This window comes from Ovis canadensis, chromosome 7 (genome assembly GCF_042477335.2).
Source record: "Ovis canadensis isolate MfBH-ARS-UI-01 breed Bighorn chromosome 7, ARS-UI_OviCan_v2, whole genome shotgun sequence".
NCBI lineage: Eukaryota > Metazoa > Chordata > Mammalia > Artiodactyla > Bovidae > Ovis > Ovis canadensis.
Window position 1 is genome coordinate 80,782,272 of NC_091251.1, and position 22,898 is coordinate 80,805,169.

At 38.3% G+C, this 22,898-nt stretch overlaps 1 protein-coding gene across 4 annotated transcripts in view; it reads right to left on the minus strand.

Annotated features, from left to right (window-relative positions):
* ARMH4 (armadillo like helical domain containing 4) overlaps positions 1 to 22,898 on the minus strand; it is a 142,917-nt gene that overhangs the window by 115,561 nt on the left and 4,458 nt on the right. For 2 of the 4 annotated variants that reach the window (XM_069596703.1, XM_069596704.1), the window contains exons 2-4: positions 16,625 to 18,008; positions 11,232 to 11,486; positions 8,789 to 9,001 (exon numbers count right to left, since the gene is read on the minus strand). In XM_069596703.1, the coding sequence (XP_069452804.1) occupies positions 8,789 to 9,001; positions 11,232 to 11,486; positions 16,625 to 18,008 (1,852 nt within the window). The remainder of the gene's footprint in view (positions 1 to 8,788; positions 9,002 to 11,231; positions 11,487 to 16,624; positions 18,009 to 22,898) is intronic. The other 2 variants (XM_069596706.1, XM_069596705.1) reach the window with 1 other exon arrangement.

Here is a 22,898-nt window from a genome sequence, read left to right on the forward strand (position 1 = left end):
TATGCTCGCATTATTTTATACATTGTTAAGGTTCATAATTATTCATACTCTGCTGCAATAAAATTCTCAATGATTATATCAGAAAAAGAATAGTTACATCTAGCCTCATACTGAAAAATCATGCTTTTAAAAATACCTTGATTTTCTGCAAACATATAAAATGTCTTTGAAATCTCCACATCCCATTGTGCTTGGGATCCCAAGCTGCATGCTTGCTTCAACAACTGCAAAAACCACCATACATGGAAAGCCCTGCTTGGACCACTTCTCACAGGATTGTCAACCCTGGAGTATGAGCCCAGATGAAACACTCAAAACCAATCCTTTTGCCTAGAACTCTGAACAACCTACTCAGGACAGACCTGGCACTGTTTCCTACAAATCAGGTACTTGTTAGCCTGAGGCTGAGTACCTGGTTGCTGCCTCTAAAAACTATTTTTAAGAAATAATTCATCTCAATAATGGCAAAGTAGCTTTTGCATGGTGACGTAACTAGGCTTATCATGGTGATAATTTTGAAATGTATAAAAATATCAAATCACTATGTTGTGCACCAGGAACTAACATAATGTTGTCAATTATACTTTAAAAACAAACCCACAGAAAAAGAGATCAGATTTGTGGTTATCAGAGGCAGGAGATAAAAGGAGGAAAAACTGAAGGAAGGCTGACAAAAGATACAAACTTCCAGTTATAGATAGGTAAGTACTAGGGATGTAATGTGCAACATAATTAATTGTATGGTATATATGTGGAGAAGGAAATGCAACCCACTCCAATATTCTTGCCTGGAGAATCCCACGGACAGAAGAGCCTGGAGGGCTACAATACATAGGATCACAAAGAGGCCGACATGATTGAAGCAACTTAGTACATGATATATATGAAAGTTTTTAAAAGAGTAAATCCCAAGAGTTCTCATCACAAGGATAAAAACATTTTCTTGTATTTTGTATCTACATAAGATGGTGGATGTTCACTAAATTTATTGTGGTAATCATTTCACAGTATATGTAAGTCAAGTCATCATCCTGTACACCTTAAATTTTCACAGTGCTGTATATCAGTTATATCCCAATAAAACTGGGAGAATAAAAAAGGAAAAATTCATTTAACCAGCAAGCTAAAATTATAGAAATATGCTTGATCATATACCCATAAAATAACTGAATGGTAATGTGGTATGTGTGATATATAAAGGACAATTCACCACCTCTTACAATGTTTTCCATACTTTTGGATCTCCTACCACTTACTTTTCTATAAACATCAAAAGAATGATGAAGCATATACATACACACACACACACGCAAATACACACACAAACACATACACACATGACTCCCAAGCATAAATAGCAATTTTGTATTTCTCTAAGGCAATGGTACCCCACTCCAGTACTCTTGCCTGGAAAATCCTATGGACAGAGGAGCCTGGTAGGCTGCAGTCCATGGGGTCGCTAAGAGTCGGATACGACTGAGCAACTTCACTTTCACTTTTCACTTTCATGCATTGGAGAAGGAAATGGCAACCCACTCAGTGTTCTTGCCTGGAGAATCCCAGGGATGGGGGAGCTTGGTGGGCTGCCATCTATGGGGTCGTTAGCAGCAAGCTAGGGCTAAGTTCTCTCTCCTAACTTTCACAGTCCTTTCTCTATAATTGTTTTGTTGCTGTTGTTGTTTCGTTGCTTTTTGTTTGTTTATTTGGCTGCACCTGATCTTGGTTGCAGTAAGCAGGATTTTCCATGTTCATTGTAGCATGTGAGATATCTAGTTGCATGTAGGATCTAGTTCTCTGACCAGGGATCAAACTCGGGCCCCCTGCATTGGGAGTGCAGAGTCTTAGCCACTGAACCACCAGAGAAGCCCCTTGTAATTTTTTTTGTGATACTTTCCCATCTTTTACCTTGTGTATCTGTTATTTATGTATTTATCATAACTCTTCTACTAAAATTTATACAAAATCTACTTATTATTATTATCTGAATCATCAAATACTTAAGTATACACATAAATGAATGAATAAACAAAACCTCTGAATATGTACAAAGCTAAATCCTTTTGTCATCATGAACCATTATATGAAATTTCATAAGTGTCTAAGAATGAGTTTTACCGAGTAGTGTAACATTCTGGTGCTGAGCAACAAAAAAAAAATGGGAAGAATCAATTCTATAACAATGTTTACTTAATTGTGACTATATCAATAAATAAATGCCCTATGATAAGAAAGCATACCAAAAAACTTAAGAGTGAATATTAGCTATCTTTCTTCAACAGCAGAATGTGTAGCAAAGTTTTATGGTAACATATCATAATATTGTGATTTTAACTATTTCTGAAATACCACTGGCTATGTGAACATTAAGAGCAGACATATGTTGACTAATCTGAGTGCTGAGTAATTTACTGTACTAGCTTACAGAGCACACAAGTACTTAAGAGCAGAGACCTACCATAAATGCCAGAGAATGTATGATGACTTCAGGACAAGCCAACAAAGTGACCTACCATAACAGGTAATCAGTGATTGAAACTGCCTGTTACTGAGGCAAAATTAAATCCAAAGCATTTTCAAGAAGAGAAGCCAAAATTTGTACTCATTCTTAACATGATCAGAGGGAAAAGCAGTATGAACCTCCTTAACCTCATACTACAGTATCACAAGTAACAGTGGACAGTTCAGATTTACAACACTCCACTGGATCTTTAATATTATACCCACATAACAGCTCCCAACAATAAGTCACATAAACTTGGCTTCATAAACGTGGCCTTGAGATGAGATCTTTGACTCCTCTTGACTTTCTCATTCATCCATTCTAGCTGCCTTCTAAATTGAAAAGTTATTTGAGGATTGAGAAAATAATAAGAAAATATTCTCTGAAAAGAAGTGCATACTGGGAAGATCAAAAAAAAAGATTTTGTGAATTAAAGTGCAGGTGAAGAGCAAACATTTCTCTCATAAAAATTATATGAGCTCTTAAGAATCCTCAATGGAGCTATTAAAGAAAAATATCTCTGAGGTTTCTCCACAATGCCGCTTAAAGAATGCATTTCCCCATTCATTTCTGATTTACCAGTAAAAGAAAGAAACTAAGCATCTTGATTTCAGTACCAATTATGAGGTCCCCCATACTGCCAAAAGATATGTTATCTGAACAAAGGCATGTTTTTCAAACATGACTTTCTCCTGAAATTGCTATGCTATTGAAATTCCTATGTTATTGTAGAGAGACTCCTAGGATGAGGCACAGCTGAGAATTCCAGATAAGAAAGAAGAGATAATATCACTATCACTTCAGCAGAGGAAATTAAGAGGTGCCGCAAATATAGACATATATATAGAAAATGCCCGCAGAGGAGTGTGGAAAAAACATCCATGAAATTAAACACATACACACACAGATGTGTACACACAACTATTCATGAAGGGAGGAAAATGGATTGTCACCGAAATAGATCAAAGAACAAGTGACAGAGCAATGACAGCTTTCTGCCCCATGCATGCTGCCTCGCTGGGCAAAGACGTCAGAAATACAATCTTTCAAAACCTAAACATAAGGACAGTCAAAATGGTCTTCGAAAAACAAGGGAAAGCTGTCAGAAAGGAAAACTGAAGTTAAATGATATATTTGGTCTCATTTTTTAATCAAGATATTAAAAAACCAAACATGGTTTTCCTATTGGAACCTAGAATTAAAAACCTCTCTCTATATGTATTTTTTCAAGTAACATGTCATGTGTTTACATATAATATGCATCACACATACAAAGGGGGGAATAATTCACCAGCACATCAATTACTCTGCTGCTGCTGCTGCTGAGTTGCTTCAGTCATGTCCGACTCTGTGCGACCCCATAGACGGCAGCCCACCAGGCTCCCCCGTCCCTGGGATTCTCCAGGGAAGAACACTGGAGTGGGTTGCCATTTCCTTCTACAATGCATGAAAAGTGAAAAGTGAAAGTGAGGACGCTCAGTCATGTCCGACTCTTAGCAACCCCATGGACTGCAACATACCAGGCTCCTCCGTCCATGGGATTTTCCAGGCAAGAGTACTGGAGTGGGTTGCCATTGCCTTCTCTGTCAATTACTATGAGTATGTTCTATAAACTCTGTAATAAACAGGCGTGTTGAAACAGATACGGAAATGGGAACTGTTTCTTCTCTTGCAGAAAAGCAATAAGCTAAGAGGCTCATCTTGGGAGAGTCCAGGCAAATTCACCACATTCCCAAGTCTGTCTGGTCAGCACCAAGGGGAGCACCAAGCAGTTTCCCATTTCCCACTAGCTGGAAAGCCCAGGTATTGGCTTCCAGACATTATGGGAGGAAGTGCTGGGGATGTGAGGAAGGCCTACCAATACCTTAATCACAACATCTGAGAAACCTTCGTTTTTGTTCTCTTATTTCTCACATGTTCTTAAAACCTAGTACCTGGTATGAATAATAGTATTGAACTCTTAAAGCCATAATCTTCCACCCTACAGAACTATTGTTACAGTTTTACAGCATGGATGAATTTCCCTCTTCTGTGGAAATATAGGAAAGGCCAAAATTAAGTTTTCCAGTAGTCATGTACAGTGGTGAGAGCTGGACCATGAGGAAGGCTGAGCATCAAAGAATTGATGCTTTTGAACTGTGGTATTGGTGAAGACTCTTGAGAGTCCCGAGGACAGGAGGAAGATCAAACCAGTCAATCCTAAAGGAAATCAACCCTGAATATCCATCGTAAGGACTGATGCTGAAGCTGAAGCTCCAATACTTTGGTCACCTGATGCAAAGAGCTGACTCACTGTCAGCTAGGAAAGACCCTGATGCTAGGAAAAATTGAGGGCAGGAAGAGAAGGGGGCAACAGAGGATGAGATGGCTGGATGGCATCATTGACTCAATGGACATGAGTCTGAGCAAACTCTGGGACACAGTGAAGGACAGGGAGGCCTGCCTGGTGTGCTACAGTCCATGGGGTTGCAAAGAGTCGGACATGCCTAAACGACTGAACAACAACAAAATAAGTCTGATTTGTTCAGATATCCTCAGTTGGATTTCTAAAATACATAAAGTAGAATTTCTTCTGGTAAGAAATATTGAAATTTGATATTAGTCTCATTTGATATTAGTCTCAAAATATTTTAAAAACAGCTAACCCAAATGAAAATATTCCAAGTAGGTTTTCATAAGCAATCAGAAATTTTAAGCTACCATTTTGGAGCAGAGAAATACATTAATATTCAACCAAAAAAAATGGTATCAACCTAAACAGAGATCATGTTCAAAAACTACTTTATATATATATATGTGTGTGTATGTGTGTGTGCATGTGTATATATATATATATATATATATATATATATATATACACATACTGTGTATGCTGAGTTGCTTCAGTCGTGAACTCTTTGTGACCCTATGGACTAAAGCCCTCCAGGCTCCTCTGTCTGTGGGATTATCCAAGCAAGAATACTGGAGCTGGTTGTCGTGCCCTCCTCCAGGGGATTTTCCTGACCCAGGGATCGAATCTGCCTCTCTTAAGTCTCCTGCATTAGCAAGAGTGTTCTTTACCACTAGCACCACCTGGGAGGCTTTGCTATTATCCACTTTTGAATTAAAAGTTAGAACACTTTGTCATGTTTATAGTCCCAAGATGCTGAATACACCCCTAGTAGAAGTATGCCTGAGATAAGTATAATGCATTTTTTATCATCCTGAAAGCATTTATTCCCTTAAAAAATACAGAGAAGTAAAGATAAACCATTATCCTTCAAAAATCAAACTGCATGTTTGCTGACAAGGTAAAAGACTTATTGAAATAGGCACAGGGCACTATGCACTTATAGAAGCAGGCTTTCTTTAATGCTTGAGAAATGCAAAACACGCCAAACTTTCCCACTCTACCAGTGCATACCTCTCAAGGGGGTGGTCTGCCTTCAGAGCCAACTGGAAAACTCCTCAGAAGCAGACCTCCTATTACAAGTTGAATTGTGCACCGGCCCCCGGCCCCTTCCCCCGGTGCAAATATATGTTTAACTCCTAATCCAAACACTTATGAATATGATCTTATTTGGAAATAGTGTACCAGCAGATGTAATCAAGTTAAGATGTAATTAGTAGGGCGAGTCCTAACCCAATGGCTGATGTCCTTATAAGACAAGGGAAATTTGCCCACAGAAACACAAAGGAGGGAGATATGAAGGAGGAGGCAGAAGCTGTAGTTCTGCTGCCACAAGCCAAGGAATGCCTGATGGACCAGAAGCTGGAAGAGGCAAGGATGATCCCCATCCAGAGGCTTTGGAGGGAGCACAGCCCTGCCTACACCTTGATTTCAGGCTTCAAGGCTCCAAAACTGCAAAAGAACAATGTCTGTCGTTTAAATCACCCAGTTTGAAGTACTTTGTTACAGCGGTTCTAGAAAACGATACACACCCTTAGTCATCATGTTGTAGTGATGTAAAGGAAAAGACAAGACAGGCTACCAAGCACAAACGGATTTTCGGTTCATCTAGGCCATGACTATCCCTTAAAGGGTAAACATTCAGAAATTTCTTTGGAATTTTTTGCTAATTGGGTGTATGATGTCTAAAGATGCAGATTTCTCGTTATATCTCATTGAGATAAATATCCCATTCTCTGGAGAAGTGTTCTTGTCCCCACGTGGGAAGGAAAGTATTCAAATAACTATAGAGAGAGCTTTTAATAACATAATTAAATAAACACACACCTTAAATTGGAGAATTGTCTGTCATTTATCAACACATCACAGAGATTCAAATTTGAAAGGTAGACAACTTTACCTCACATGATCCTGTTCTAAGTAAAAATAAACTATCCTCCCGAGTCGATTGCTATGGAAAAATTAAAATGCTTCACCCAGTCAGAGCCTCAAGCTGCACTTATATTCCTGGACAAGGTGGAAAAACATGCATTGAAAATGAAGGCCTCTAGGCATTTATTGATTTACCAATTTAAATAAGTATAGTCACTTCTGCTTTCAGAGGGTTTGACAGACCAGCATAAAACTAATCACATTATTAACACATACTAATTAAATATAAAAACCGCACTCCCTTTTATTTAGGAAAAAGGTGTGCTTATTCAAAATTTTGTCTTAAGCCCAACAATGTAGCAGAAAGAATATTTTTAAACCAAAAAAGTCTTTCAAAGCCTTGACAAGGATCCTAACTTAGATCAAAACTGACAAAATATATTCTCAAAAAGAAGCTGGAACCGAATCGTGTAGAAGAAAAGCACTAAAACTCCAGGACATCTTAGGCAAGTTAAGAAAATTCTCACACATCTCAATACAACTTCCATCATCAACTAAATTTAGAAAATTATTGCAGTTTCACAAGTATGGATTATTCACAAATCCAATTTTTTTCCCTCTGATTCAGTGAGCCCTGCCGGGAAAGCTGTCATCTATAACTCCAGTTAATTTGGGGAAACCTGGTCTTTCCAGATGGCATCAAGGAGGGCAGACAGCTAATATGAGTCTACATTCCAAGTTCTTATCTTAATGTGGAGAGCAAGAGCTCTTAGCCTCTGAGCTTGCTTTGATCCATTTCTTAAACCAGCACTCCACAGAATTCACATTTCTCTTAAAATGTCATGTTTCTCTGCCAGAAAACTACCAGTATTACCCTGAAAGTCTGCAATAGAGACTGCAAGCCTGCTGAAAACCTGGCTGAACCACCTTCCCTGTTACAGAGTAGACAAAATATAAAATAACAGCACACCCTAGGTCTTCAATGCTTCAAACCCGTGGCTAATTTAGTGCCCAAGAGCTTACCTATCTCCAAGATTAGTTTACAAATCACTGGGCATTTTTCAATCTAGCCAGGAGCTGTTCACCTGCCAAAGTGCTGATTAATTAAACGACCTTTCATTATATCTCCAGTTTTCTCATTTGTGGATGTGCAGCTGTACCCCAAGCATCTTTTTCATGCTCAAAGCCAATGTCTTGCAAAGTAAAATTTGGCATGAATTTCTCAGCCTTCAAAGGTGAGAAGCCTGCCCATCTGCAAAAAGTGGAACATCTAACCCAGAGATATAATTAAGGGAGAATGGCCCAGCATTAACCACTAGAGCACTGTTACAAAAATACAATCCACATTAAAATTTTTGCCCAAGAAAATCCAGTGGGGAAACTCAAGTTTTCCATTTAAAACAGTTTTTTCAACTCAGCCTGCACACAGAAATCATCTCAAGAAACTCTTGGAAATGTTGATGCCAGATCTTATCCCAACTGAATCAGAATTACTGGCAGAAGGACTCGGGTATTAGAATCCTTCAAAAACTTCCCAAGGTGATTCTAACATTCAACCATAATTGAGAGTTACTAATGCAGGGCAGGGGTCAGTGAGTTTTTTCAGGCAAGGCCATCCCATAAATATTTTGGGTTTTGTGGGCAGTTAGTCTCTGTCACAGCTACTTAGCTCTGCCATGCTGGCACATAAATAACCACAGACAACACAAATGAACAAATGTGGCTGCATTCCAATGCAGCTAGAATTGGGAGCACTGAAATTTCGATTTTATAAAAACTTTTACATCTCACAAAATACTATTCTTCTTTTGATTTTTTTTTCCCAATCATTTGAAAATGTAAAGATCAATCTGAGCTTGTCATACAAAAATAGATGTCAGCCTGGATTTGGCTGGGCCACAGTCTATGGACCCCTCATCGACACTACAGACTGAATACACTTCTCCTTGATCTTTTCTCAAAAACAACATTTGCTCAGTGACTCACTGTCTCTGTCCTAGAAAAGAACCCCTTCAAAGCATGGATACCTTCAGATTCAAGTTGGTCCAGGCCATAGGAGGCAGCTGTGTTAACATAGCTAAAGGATGGAGCTGCAGTTCTTCTTTCAGAAGACGCCTCAGGATCAGCAAGCGCTGGGGAAGTGCTGGGTGCCTCCTCCGTTATTCCAGGGGGCGTCACTGGAGAACCCAAAATTGGTGTGAACAACTCCTCACTCGGCCCTGTGACTGTGTCTATTACGTCTGCCAAACACAAGAGAGATGACTTGACCAAAGATGATCCGAATGAGAAATGCATATATTTAAATATATGCTTTTACTTGCTAAGCAAGAAATGACTAATGAAACCAGTATCTCATATACAGTAGATTTGGCACTTAGACCAGTTCCATCTCCTACAATGCATTGATTCAGCTACCCAAGGCAAACACTTATCTTCCAGGAAAATATACTACCTCAAATCAGAACTCTGGTTTCAAATTTTAATCTCCCATTTATTCTATTGACAATATTATGGATTTTATAGGATTTTATATAACCTACCCAGGCTTCCCTGGTGGCTTAGTGGTAAAGAATTCATCTGCCAAGCAGGAGACATGGGTTTGATCTTTGGGTTGGGAAGATCCCCTGAAGAAGGAAAGGGCAACCCACTCCAGTATTCTTGCCTGGGAAATCCTATGCACTGAGAAGCCTGGTAGGCTACAGTCCATAGGGTCCCAAATGAGCCAGACACAACTTAGCGACCAAACAACAATATAACCTATTACTAAAGACAGAAAATTTAACAAAATTTATTTAAATATACACCAAAGATGACTTTGGTGACATAAAGAACCTGCCTGCCAGTGCAGAAGACATAAGACATAGGTTCAATCCCTGGGTTGGGAAGATTCCCTGGAGGAGAGCATGGCAACCCACTCCAGTATTCTTGCCTGGAGAATCATAAGGACAGAAGACCTTGGCGGGCTACAGTCCACGGGATCACAGAGAGTTGGACACAACTGAAGCGAGTTACCATGAGAAGATAATTTTCAAAAGTCAAGTCAAAGAATAAAAGTTTAAATCTGTGTCTGGAATATGCTCAATTTTAAAGCAGACAAATTAGCCCCAGGTATTCCCAAACCTAGAATAGCAGCATTTTTCCAAGCCTGGTTGATCATCATAATCTTTTGAGGTAATTTTGAAATGTTGATTTTCATGCTTTCTACATATCCCAACTTAACTGAATCAGAACCTCCTTGGTGATGAAGCCTGAGAAACCATTTGTAAAAGCTTCTAGGATATGGGTCCACAGATTAGCATATACATTGCTGTTGGCAGCATAAATGGAAGCAATTTTGGAAAGCAGTTAGGCACTGCTTCCTAAAGTCCAATATTCATATACCCTATTCCTACATATAAACCCAAGAGAATCTCCTACACACATGCAATGGAGAATATGTAAAAGACTATTCACGGCAGCCATGTTCACAATGGCCAAATCTGTAAACGACCCAAATGCAAACCACTAGAAAACACTGGATGAAGATGAGATAAATAAACCGTGATATATTTTCATCGTGCAATGTTACAAGCAGTCAAACCAAAAGAACCATAGTAAATAAATAGTAGCCATAGAACAGCAAGTTAAAAAAAAGTTAGTCCCCAAAAGGCTATCCACAGCACAATACTGTTTTTATAAAATAAAAAACTAAAACTTTTAAACATACAATATCAGGAGTACATCCAGACACAATTTAACAAAAAGGAAGCCAAGGAAATGAAGATCCAGGTTAACGGTTAACAGAGGAGGAAGGAGTTTAGATGGGAAGGATCTTGGGGTTACCTGTAGGTTACTGACAAGATCCCTAGGGGTTTTGTGGAGAGAGAGGCAGGCATGCAGGATTAGAAGGTATTTATTAGTCAAAGATAACTCAGGTAATACATAAAAGTAGGATTTACTGGGCTGGCCAAAAAGTTTGCTTGGGTTTTTATAAGATGTTATGGAAAAACCCAAATGAATTTTTTTGCCAATCTAATACTTAGGCCAGTGATGAAACAGAGACATGAAGCTCCAAAATAATAACTAAATAATAATAATAATAATATTTTTTGTAATTCGCAGGTGATTCTGATGATCACTCAGATTCAAAAACTTCACTGTTCTTAAGATCTCAGAGCATCTGAGTGTCTCCTATATCTTAATAGAAAGTTCTCGGTATACATCTGTTAAAACCCTGAAAATTACCTATAAGACAGGAAGGCATTATTTAAAGATGAACAAACCAAGGCTTGGAAACATTAAGAAACTTTCCTGAAGCCACAATACTAGTAAGGGCCAACGCTGGGATACAAACCCAGGTCTTTTCTGGTTTCATTCCCCAGGTTCTTACTGGTTTTACCCCCAGACCATTTGCCTCACTCATTCTATTCCTTATCAACTCAGAAAAGATCCACCCCCAAAACACTGAGTTCAATTCTCTCTGTTACAGACCTTCCACAGCAGGAGTAACTTTGAAAGAGACAGGGATGGGTGTCGTTGAAACCACAGTGGCCAGAGGCTCCCATCTTCTCGACAGCTGAGTAACACGAGGAGCATCCGCTGTGGCAGAGGGCAACTCGCTCCCTCCCTCGGTCTTGTCCTCGCCTCTGGTGACCTCGAGGGTGGCAACCTGCTGTTCCTGCGTCACCAAAGACACAGTGGCTTCTGCTGCTTGAACAGCTGTTGTCATCTCTTGAGTGATGATGTCTTAAAAGGGAAGAAACAACATTTTAAAATAGACTAAATCCCTATACCTGAAAAAGTCACTATATAATTAATAATTTAAAGAAAAGCAGACTGTCATTTCAGGGAATGAGAAGGCAGAGGGATGGCTCAGAAATGAACTGTCAGTAAATAGAAGTTTCCAGTGTTGCTGTTTTCAGGAGTGGTGAATCAATCTAAGAAGTGGTGAATCAATATAAGCCAGAGATAAAGACAATAATACAAAACATGGAAAATAAAATTTAAAATAAGAAATCAACAGTTAAGTTTCCCTTTATGAATATCAACATAATCAGTTTATTTAGAAAGACATTATACAGAACTAAGTTCAAAAACTCTCAGAAGCATTTATATATATTAATATTCACATTTACATCCCTGAAGGGGACAGAAAGTTGGCATTTTGAATTAAAGGAATACTAATTACAATAACTAATATTTACTGAGTTTCTATTATGTGCCATACACACATACTTCTAAGCACATGATGGGCATTAGCTTATCCTTCCATATGTAAGGGGAGGAAGGTACTAACATCATTCCATGGAAGCCATATATCATAGTGGCCAAGAACACAGGCTCCAGATCCAATCTGCCTGAGTATCAATTCAGATTCAGCCATCTTCTATCTGTGTGACTCTGAATGAATTACTTAATGTTTCTGGACCTTGAGATTCCTTAAGTTGTAAAGCGGAAATAATAATAGTATCTTCCCCATAGAGTTTTTACAAAAATTAAACAACACGTGTAAAACACTTAGTACACACCCAGTGCTTGGTAAGTATTCAATAAATATCAGCTAGTATTACCTCATTTTACAAATGACTTAGGTGTAGAGAAGCTAAGGAACCTGACTAAGTTTACATAGTTAGCCCTCTTAACCACTGTGCTAACTGCACTTATCCCTCAACAGATAAATGGATAAAGAAGATGAGATACACACACATACACACACACACACACACACGACATCGTTCGGCCATTGAAAAGAAATGGCCAAGAAAAGAAACCTTGCCATTGCCCAAGGAATAACTTAGAGTGGCCTGTGTAGAAGGTCTGCGTTTGCTTTCAACATGAAAAAGAATGAAATACACCTGTGGGGTAAGATGTATCTATTGCAGGTCCACTTTCTTTCAGTTCAGTTCAGTTCAGTCGCTCAGTCGTGTCCGACTCTCTGCAACCCCACGAATCGCAGCACGCCAGGCCTGCGTGCCTGGAGTTCATTCCAGGAGTTCACTCAGACTCACGTCCATCGAGTCCATGATGCCATCCAGCCATCTCATCCTCGGCTGTCCCCGTCTCCTCCTGCCCCCAATCCCTCCCAGCATCAGAGTCTTTTCCAACGAGTCAACTCTTCGCATGAGGTGGCCAAAGTACTGGAGCTTCAGCTTTAGCATCATTCCTTCCAAAGAAATCCCAGGGTTCATCTCCTTCAGAATGGACTGGTTGGATCTCCTTGCAGTCCAAGGGACTCTCAAGAGTCTTCTCCAACACCGCAGTTCAAACGCATCAATTCTTAGGCGCTCAGCCTTCTTCACAGTCCAACTCTCACATCCATACATGACCACAGGAAAAACCATAGCCTTGACTAGATGGACCTTAGTCGGCAAAGTAATGTCTCTGCTTTTGAATATACTATCTAGGTTGGTCATAACTTTTCTTCCAAGGAGTAGGCGTCTTTTAATTTCATGGCTGCAGTCACCATCTGCATAATCCCCCCAAATACATTATTAAAGAGTATTTATAAGGGTTAATATTTTCCCCCTTCTTAGGGAGAGGTTATGTTGGAAACTTCACATACTGAGCCACTAGGAAAACATAATTTCTAGAAGACTTTAGCATCTCTTTTTTCAAACAGTAATTCTAGATACTCAGCACATTACCAAGTGTAATAAAAAATAGCCTTCTTAAAAGCAGCTGAAAGGTTTTTTCATAGTTTTTATTAATGGCATCACTGTTTTTCCTATTACTTAAAAACATTTCTCCTCAGAAATTATTTGCTTTAAAATAGTGTTTGTGTATTTGTTTTAGTACAAGCATTTCCATTTCTTGGTCCCCAGTCAGTTTAGGCTAGGTTTTTCTTTGAACTGGAAATTTTTATATTTGAAGGACTGATATACCTGGCTATAAGACAACCTTACAAGTGCTTCATATTTTCTCTTTGTGCCACTATTTTTTTCTTTTTTTCTGAAATAATACTAGTATCTTCAGCACCTAGGACAATGCTCTATTTGCCATAAAAATACATAGTTTTACCATTTAAAGCAGTATGCATTCTCCATGTTGCCCTCATTTTTGAAAGCATAATGAACACTTCTAAGGAAAAAATATGTCAAAATAAATGTTCACTCTATGGTCACAGTTTCACGAAACAGTAAGAAATATAAAAAGGGCATAGCACTTCAAATAAAAGACTGCTGTTAAAGACAGAGTGAGAGCTAGAAATAGTAATGGGAATTTTTAAAGTAACGTTCAAAATTTCTCCACATCGCTCATTCTTTTCAGTTCCCATAGGAAAAAAAATATATACAATAATTATTATAGATTACTTTTAAAACCTGATCTTTTTTTCTGGCCATACCACACAGCATGTGGGATCTTGGTTCCCCAACCAGGGATCAAACGGGTGCCCCCTGCAGTGGAATCATGGAATCTCAACCACTGGACCACTGGGGAAGTCCCCTAAAACCTGACCTCCAAGTGAACAGCTGAAGAAGCAGATGAATCAGAGGACTGACTCTAACCTAACCCAGGATCCTCATCAATTCATAATATGCAAAAACTCCAAGAAATCATTGTGTTCCCTGAAGAAGAGAATGTGCTAAGTAGTCCCTGGGCCCTGAAATGATTGGCACTTGAGTGGCTGACTTCTGAAAAGTACTTGTAATCACCAGGAAATGGGCAGACAAACTTTTGACTATTCTCTCACTACTGTCATCAATAATTTAAATTTTTCACATTATTTATAACACTACGAAACAATCGAAGAAGTAAAAACTGAAAGGAATTATTTGACATTCCTCTCTCTCTCTCTCTACCAAGAATACTTAGAAGCTTTTTGATTAATTTGGACAAGGCCGGCAGGCAGATTGGATAATTCTAGTCTGGATGGTTCTCCATCTTCATTTACTCATTCAACAAAGAGATACTTATTGAGTACCTACTATGTGCCATATATTGTTCTATGTGCTAGAAATAAAAAGAAGCTGCCTATTAAAATATTATAGTTAAGTGAGACAATTATGACTAAGTAAGGAGTATATTGGGTAATTTTTTTAAAAAGCATATAACTGCAAAATTTATTTTCTTTTTAAGTTACATTAGTAGAAGCTAAGGCAAATCCAGTATATAACAATCATGGATTCAATTGTGCAGTAAATTATCTGGGACTATGTGATTTAATGCTCCAGGAATATCTTAAAGTATTATGGAGAACTGAAGTAAACTTCTTGTTTGGTCATATCTAATATCATCTGGGTCATTTGGACCCAACTTTATAAATGAAATTTAAAAACCAACTTACAAAATAGTTTTGGGAAGCTTCTGCGAAAACTTCCAGTATACTAGGTCTTACAGTCTTTAAAAAAATAGATTGGATATGTAAAATTCAATTTTTTATCATTTTAATTCAATCTCCATAACACTTTATAAAACATGTTACTAATTTGATATTTTCCATTAATTAGGCTACTTAGCTGAAGTAACAGCTGTACATATTCCAAAACAATTTGGAATGAGCATATGCCCATTACACTAAGTTTTTCCTTCCCCATGCTGTTGTCTGACCAACTACACACAATCAAAGAAAAACATTTATCAGCAACAAAGGCAAGGACTGACATCTCATAACATTCACAGATGTAGAGGCCAAGAGGAAGTAGAAAGTACAGAATCATGCCAGCAGAGAGGATTTATCTGTACTGTGGGGTTTCCCCCCCTTATTTCTAGATGAGTTTCTTTTTGGGAAAACAAAGTCAAAGTACTCACATAGTTAATACTATGAGATAAATATTTACCTAAGGCTTTTTGGTAATATCAGGGATGTGAGTATTTTTTACAACAATGTGTAAATAAGTATCTGACGTTGTTGATTACACCATTTAAACATATAGCTATTTTTTCACATTTTCTTATATATATTTATACATTTTCATAATAAAAGGTTTGAAAAATATTCATCTATACCAGAGTTTCTCAGAGCAACTGACACTTTGGCTCAGATAAACCTTTGTTGGGGGTTGTGCTATGCTCTGAAGAATGTTAGCAGCATCTTGGCCTCTACCTACTAGACGCCCTCTGTTGTGACAACCAAAAATGTCTCCAGAAATAGGTAATGGAGATTAAAAGGTACAAACCTCCAGTTGCAAAATAAATGAGTCAAGGATATGAAATGTAAACTGTGGGGAATACCGTCAATATATATGTAACATCTTTGTATGGTGACAAGTGGTAACTAGACTTACCATGATGATCATTTTGTAACGTACAAAATATCAAATCACTAGGAATGAACACAGTATTGTAGGTCAGTTATACTTCAAAAACAAAACAAACACCCATAGAAAAAGAGATCAGATTTGTGGTAAAAAATTATCAGATTTGTGGCAGGGGGTGGTGGAAGGGGGAACTCGATGAAGGTAATCAAAAGGTACAAATAAGTACTAAAGATGTTCAACATGACAGATACGATGAATACTGCCATATGTTATATATGAAAATTAAGAGAGTAAATCCTGAAAACTCTCATCACAAGGACAAAAAGTTTTTCTATTTATTTAGTTTTGTATCTACATGAGATGATGGATGCTCAGTAAACTTACTGTGGTGATCACTTCATGCTGTATGTAAACTAAATTATGGGAGTAAGGGGATGACAAATTATTACCTGTTAAACACCACTAGTCTACATATAGGAGTTATAATTGAATGTATTTTATACAAATACATTTATACAAGATGTATTATTTATTTACTTTTGTTTTAGATAATTTACTTCTAAATTGTCACTTAAAAAAAATATAAACCACCTAAAAATATGTTATGGTTTCAATTATATCTCAATTTTTAAAAAAATCAAACAGAAACATTCCAAATTAAACAAAGTTTACTTTTCTTTCTCTTACCTTTAAATCTATTTCCCAATGGTTGATGCACCTCAGACTCATATTCGGAGATGGAAACTGTGGTCTCTAAGAACATGACACTGTTCTCCTTGGTGGATTCCACAAAGTCCGCAGTATCCTGGACCAGGTTCATGACAGAGACTTTCGTATCTCCCATTGGACTTGTGGGAGTAAAGGAACTCTGATCAGATGCTCTCTCACCCCCACCTGCCATTAACAGGGTGGTTTCCATGTGTGTTTCCATTTCAGGCAGCTTCAGACTCACATCTGCAGCCTCTGTCAAAGCTTCGCCCTCTTCCATGCCTTCCATACTGATACCGGGTGCTTGGGTTGTCTGAGATATTTCCATTCTCACCTGTGTCTCTGTATTGTCTCCAAGCTTTGGGGTCTTTATCTGGCTTACACTCTCTAATTTGGTGTCATCCCACTCATCACTTATGACAGGAGCAGCTGCAACAGCTGTGCTGACACTCATCGTGACTTCTGGGGCTCCCAGCAGGCTGTCGGTTTCTGGTTCAACACTCAGGATGGACTCAGAGGTTGGGAGCCAGTGCTTAGTGGCGGCAGTAGCCTGGGTATTATCAGCTGTCATCTGGGAAGGCTCAGTGCCTGCTGTGAGCTTAGAACCAGGCAAAGAAGTGGTCTTATGTTCTGGGTTTGCTTCAAATTTCTCAGTCCTTGGAATGGTGGTTAGCATTTCTTTAGTATTCACAAGGGATAAAGGTGAATGCCCCAGACTAAGCCCTTCCGGGCTTTCAGTTGCAAACAACTGATCATCCACATAGCTCAGAAAACCTTGTGTTGCTTCAGTGGTTCCTTCCACAGTGGGCTGAATGATGGTACCACGGGAGGGTTCCTCCCTCTCATCAATATTCAGAGAAGCAGTTGGCGCGACAGGGTTGGTTAGCGTGGCCTTGGAAGGTCGGCTTTTGGGAGACATTCTCTCTGGCTGGCTAGAACCAAACACTTCTTCCCCTGCTGGGACCTCTGGCTCAGTAGCAGTGTAAATGTTAGAACCATCAGCCTGCATGAGCATAGCTCCTACAGGAGGGGTTTCTTTGTTACTAGGAAATACTTTATTTAAAGACATTGTTGATGGTCCTGCTAACACTATCATTGGATCTCCAGAGACTGGAGTGTACTTAGAAGTAACAGAGTCATTTTCTAGGTCATCTGTGTTTAGCCTCTCAGACTGTCCTTTTTCTGCATGAAGAAGTACCATCTCCCTTCTTTCCATGTTGGGGAAAGCCAGACATTGTGCGGCAAAGTTGAGAAGTAGAAGGCTACAGAAAGCCAGACAAACGTGTAATACAATTGGTCTGCTCATAGTGGAAAACAAATGAGCACATAAATTGGTAGAGTTGACAATTCCAGTAATTGAGTCCTGCAGAAAAATAAAGCATATCAAACCATCATATAAATATATGTTGTAAATAAGCCCCTTTAAATTAAACCATAAGTAAAATAATCTCCTTGACTTCTGTTCAGAGATAGTACATAGGAGAAGAATGTTCTATTTCTTTGTACCTTTGAGACTTGGATAACCCAGTTCATTTTTCCCTATTGAATTTTCAGCTGATTTAACTTGCAGCTCTCTAGCAAAGGGTACACATACTTCACGTACTAAGTTCATTGTTTTTAAAATATCTACTTGAAATAAACTACCCTTGAAATCACATTTGCAATATTCTTCCCAGTTCTTCTATTAATCATGGAGTCAAATGACTGTAGAAATAGCAACACGTCCAAGGAAATAAAAAGCAAACCTTAACATTTATTTATATTACATTCACAGAACCTTTTAAGTATGTTTTAAAACTTATTAAATATCATCATAAAGTACTGAATACCAGTTTCATTCAAGAGTTTTTAAAGTATATAAATGACTCACAATAAAAATGTATCTTTAAAATACTTAAAGCATTTGTTTTCTCTGCAACAACTATAAAAATTATAGGCCAAATCTTCATGTCTCAAAACAATTAGAAAAAGTAAAATAGTTAATGTAAACAAGTGCATATTTTGAAAAAAAAGCTCTTTCAGAGAACCAAAACACATTTTAAATTATCAATGTTTACTGAATACACATTTATTGTACGATTAAGATTTATTTAAAAAAAAAAACTACTTACACCGTCATTACAACTAAAATTATATTGAAACTGCTAATTTCCCCCCAACCTTAAGGGTTTTACGTCTTTTTATCTATCCCATCATCAGAAAGTTCTTAGATACTACAGTTTTTCTAGAAAATTAAACCTAGGAACGAAAATTCTAAATCTAAAAATAAAAACCTTATCTTCATAAAAGTTATACTTTTCCTTTCTCCTATGTCTAATCATTAAACAATCAGGGTTAATTAAGTTTATGATGTGCATACACAAAATATAAAAATGTATATTTTCATAGGGTCTTCTTCCCTTAAGAAGTTGAACCTTCCACATGTTAATCCAGTTAGTCTTCCAGGCCCCTTTGAGACAGAGAAAAGGTCAAGCACTAAGGTCAAGATTTAGATAGCCAAAGAGAAAAAGAAGGTTGAATTTATCTACAAGAGGAAAGAGGAATCCATGAATTCAGAGCTGAGGCCTCTTGCTGAACTACCAGCACCCACTTGAATGAATTATCTTGGAAGCAACTCCTCCAGCCCAGGCCAAGCCTTCAGATGACTTCAGCCTCAGCTGCCATCTTGACTGCAACTTCTTGAGAGACCTGGAGTCAAAACCACTCAACTAAGCTACTGCCCCATTCCTAGTACACAGACTTGGGATGAGACCATAAATATTTATTGCCACCAATAATTTTTTACCCAAAAAAATTACTTTGGGAGAATATAGGAATGGAAAGATGCTATGAGATGCCATGTGCAAAAATGGAACAGCATATCAGGGACCACAAATTTAGAAGCAAAAGAAAACTGAATCCAGAGATGACTAGAAGAAATGCAAGCCATCCCACCCAAGAATCTTCAGATAGTGAGCGAAGTTTCAGTGAAAGTCACTCAGTTGCGTCCAGCTCTTTGTGACCCCATGGGCTCTACAGTCCATGGGATTTTCCAGGCCAGATACTGGAGTGGGTAGCCATTCCCTTCTCCAGGGGTTCTTCCCAACCCAGGGGTTGAACCCAGGTCTTCTGCACTGCAGGCAGATTCTTTACCATCTGAGCAACCAGGGACACCCTCAGATAGTGAAGGGGATGCTAAATTTCCTCATCTGTAGGATGAGGGGTTGAAGCACTTGTATTTGAATATTAAATTACAAACAGGTAGCATACATTGTTTAAACACACTGTTTTACAAGAAAAGAATCCAGGAAAGATATTTTTAAAAGAGGGAATAGTGTGGGAACATTCTGGGAATTAGTTATTCCCATACTTCAGATGAGCCATAATGCAGCCCAGTTCACAGCCAGGTAACAGAATTGGTAGCAGTATTTGGCCTGTGGCTTCTATTTTCCTTCCTTAAAACAAACACATATGACAGCTGTATAACAAGAGTGCTCACAGCTGATGACACTACACCTTAGATTTCTGAACATACAGGCTGAACTATAAATTATATAGTCAAAGATACATAAAAGCTATAGAACTCTCTGGTTCATTTGTGACTTGTTCAGAGATCTGCTCTTTCCTAAACAAATATTTTTCCAATTCAATGAAATATTACCTCAGGAGACTCAGGATGAGGCCTAAAAGCTGGGTCTCCATGGCACAGCTTGTGGGACCTTACTTAGTTCCCTGACTAGGGATTGAACCTGTACCCCCTGCAATCAACAGAAGCATGGAGTCCTAACCACTGGACCACCAGGGAATTCCCAGCAGCAGAGTTTAGGACATAGACTGGCATGAGAAAAATGAATCATAGCTTTATTGTTGATAAAACATGCCATGTGACTCTAGACAAATACCCTCAGTCTCTCCTTTGACAGAATAAGGAGTTAAAAAAAATAATCTTTGAAATCCCTCTATCTCCATGATTCCATTTTCTTATTTTATCTATAAAACACACAAGAAAAATGCAGATGTTTTCATATTCCCACAACTTTGTCATCAAGCAAGCAGGGCACCCAAATGATTGTATGAGTGCTTCACATTTTATTCATAAGTTCTGGAGTCATGTGGACCGAGAGGAGAATTTTATGAACAAATCAGATTTGGAGGGTGGTAGGGACAAACAAAAAAGATGTAATATAATCTCTATTGCCTTTCCAAAACAGATTTTTCCTTCAAGGTTTCATTTTCATCTAGACCTTAAGCTTTAGAATTTTTGTGTGAAGGGAATTCTGCCACGGCTCTAAAAGACCTTCCTTCTGTAATTAAGTGTCAGCCACCTGCTTTCTAAATTCAATTACGACAGGAAAAAGTGGGGTGAACTGCACGCCTATTTTATGTCTGTGTATTGCAGCCATATGCTCCTTCTCCCTGCTATTCAAAGTGACGCCTGAACTTGAAGAGAGGCAGAAAAGACAGCCTGTTGAAACAGCAGTAGGGAACACATCTGCAACTCAGATAAATTGGTAGATGACCTTCAAGTTCCAGATCTTTCTCTGTCTTTCCAAGCACAGCACAGGTTCACACAGCCACTCCCATGAGTTTGGAGTCCTTCACTGGGAGCTGCGTGATGGTAGAGAATAAATAAGGAAAGACTAACTCTTGTCAATTCAGTGACAATATTTCCAAACCCAAGTAACCATCTGTAATCACAAGGCTATAGGCCTTTTCTTTTTTTCCCTCGACATTGTCTCCTTTCCCTGGCAAAGTGCCTGGCACAAAGGAAATGCTTAGTAAATACTGGCTGAACAAACGAATGTCTATAGCCCGCTTTGCTGAAGGAGAGAGAGATTTCACTGCTTATTAGAAACTGTGTCCTAATTATCTTAAATTAACTCAAATATCAGAATATTTAACAAATAAAACAAAACATTTCTCTAACTTTTCTTTTTATACTGTGACTTTGGCGGCTCCTTTCTTTGCACTCTATCCATCAGTGCAAATTAATTCAGATACATGAACTCTAACCCAGTTGTTCACTGATAGTGGATATTAGCTTCTAATAGCTTAAAAAGCATCCTTTTCCGAGCCAGTCATAGCACTTTATCTGTCATTCGCTATCAAGGTATCCTAATGGCTTGGCAGTCCTCTGAACAATTTACTGCATTTCTGCCACCAGTGAGCAGATAAGCTGTTCTGTCAAGCATTATCTTCGACAATCTTAAATAGATACAGTCCAGAATCTCTTTGTCAAGTCTAGGCATATTCAAGTTTCAAAGACAAATGAAAGACAACATAAAAAATATACAGCCTAGCCATCTTGTTAGACTTACTAATCAGGTGTTGTCAAACACTTGGTCAATATTTTTCCAACTAAACAGTATTCGGCTGTTGTTCAGTGTGTTACCGAAACGCAGACACAAAAGGGAACCAGCGTGTTCAATCACTTCATCAGTGACAAAGCTAATTTTTTCAAAGCAAATTGAGTTTCATGTATAATATATAAGGAACATGAGCATTGCCCTAAGGGTACTCAAGACACAGGAGACCTGTAGAGTATGCCAAAAAAAAAAAAAAAAACTGGTGACAATCTGCCTGATATTTTCCTTTTGCAGGATAAACACAAATACCATAAACAGCTGGTGTGGGGTTTTGGGAAAAAAGCTACCCTTGATTTCCATCGTCTACTGGTTGTTACTTGGGTGCTACTTCAAACACACTATCTTCATCTAAACTGTGGTGTCATCTTGAACTCTTCTCTCCTGTACATTCCAGATTCACAATTTCTGCAGGTCCTTCCCTCATAATATCTCTTGGAACTGTCCCTTCTTAGGAACACTGGATTGTCATTATTTTACCTGCTTCTTAATTTATTATCCTGATCAGATTCTCTCCTCTCCAATCCATTGTATACAATCTAGATGGTTTAGTCTTAAGGAAAGAAATGACAATAATAAATCAAAAATGGCATGGCTACCATTCAGGGATGCCAAGTGTTTTAAGTGCCTTATATAAATTATTTTATTTAATCCTTTACAACAACCTAATGATACAGGCATTATCATTATCCTTCTCTCTCTCTTTTTTTGTTTTTTTTTGGTGAGAAAACTACCAGCTTACAGAGGTTAATTAACTTACCTGTGTAATCCTGTCTGTTAGTCATCAAGTTTCATGTCTCTGCGACAACTCTACCTTCCCAAAACACATCACTTAATGTCCCCAAACATAAAACTGCCAACCTCCATATCTATAACATAATTTCGTATCATCAGTGCCCAGTACAAACCCA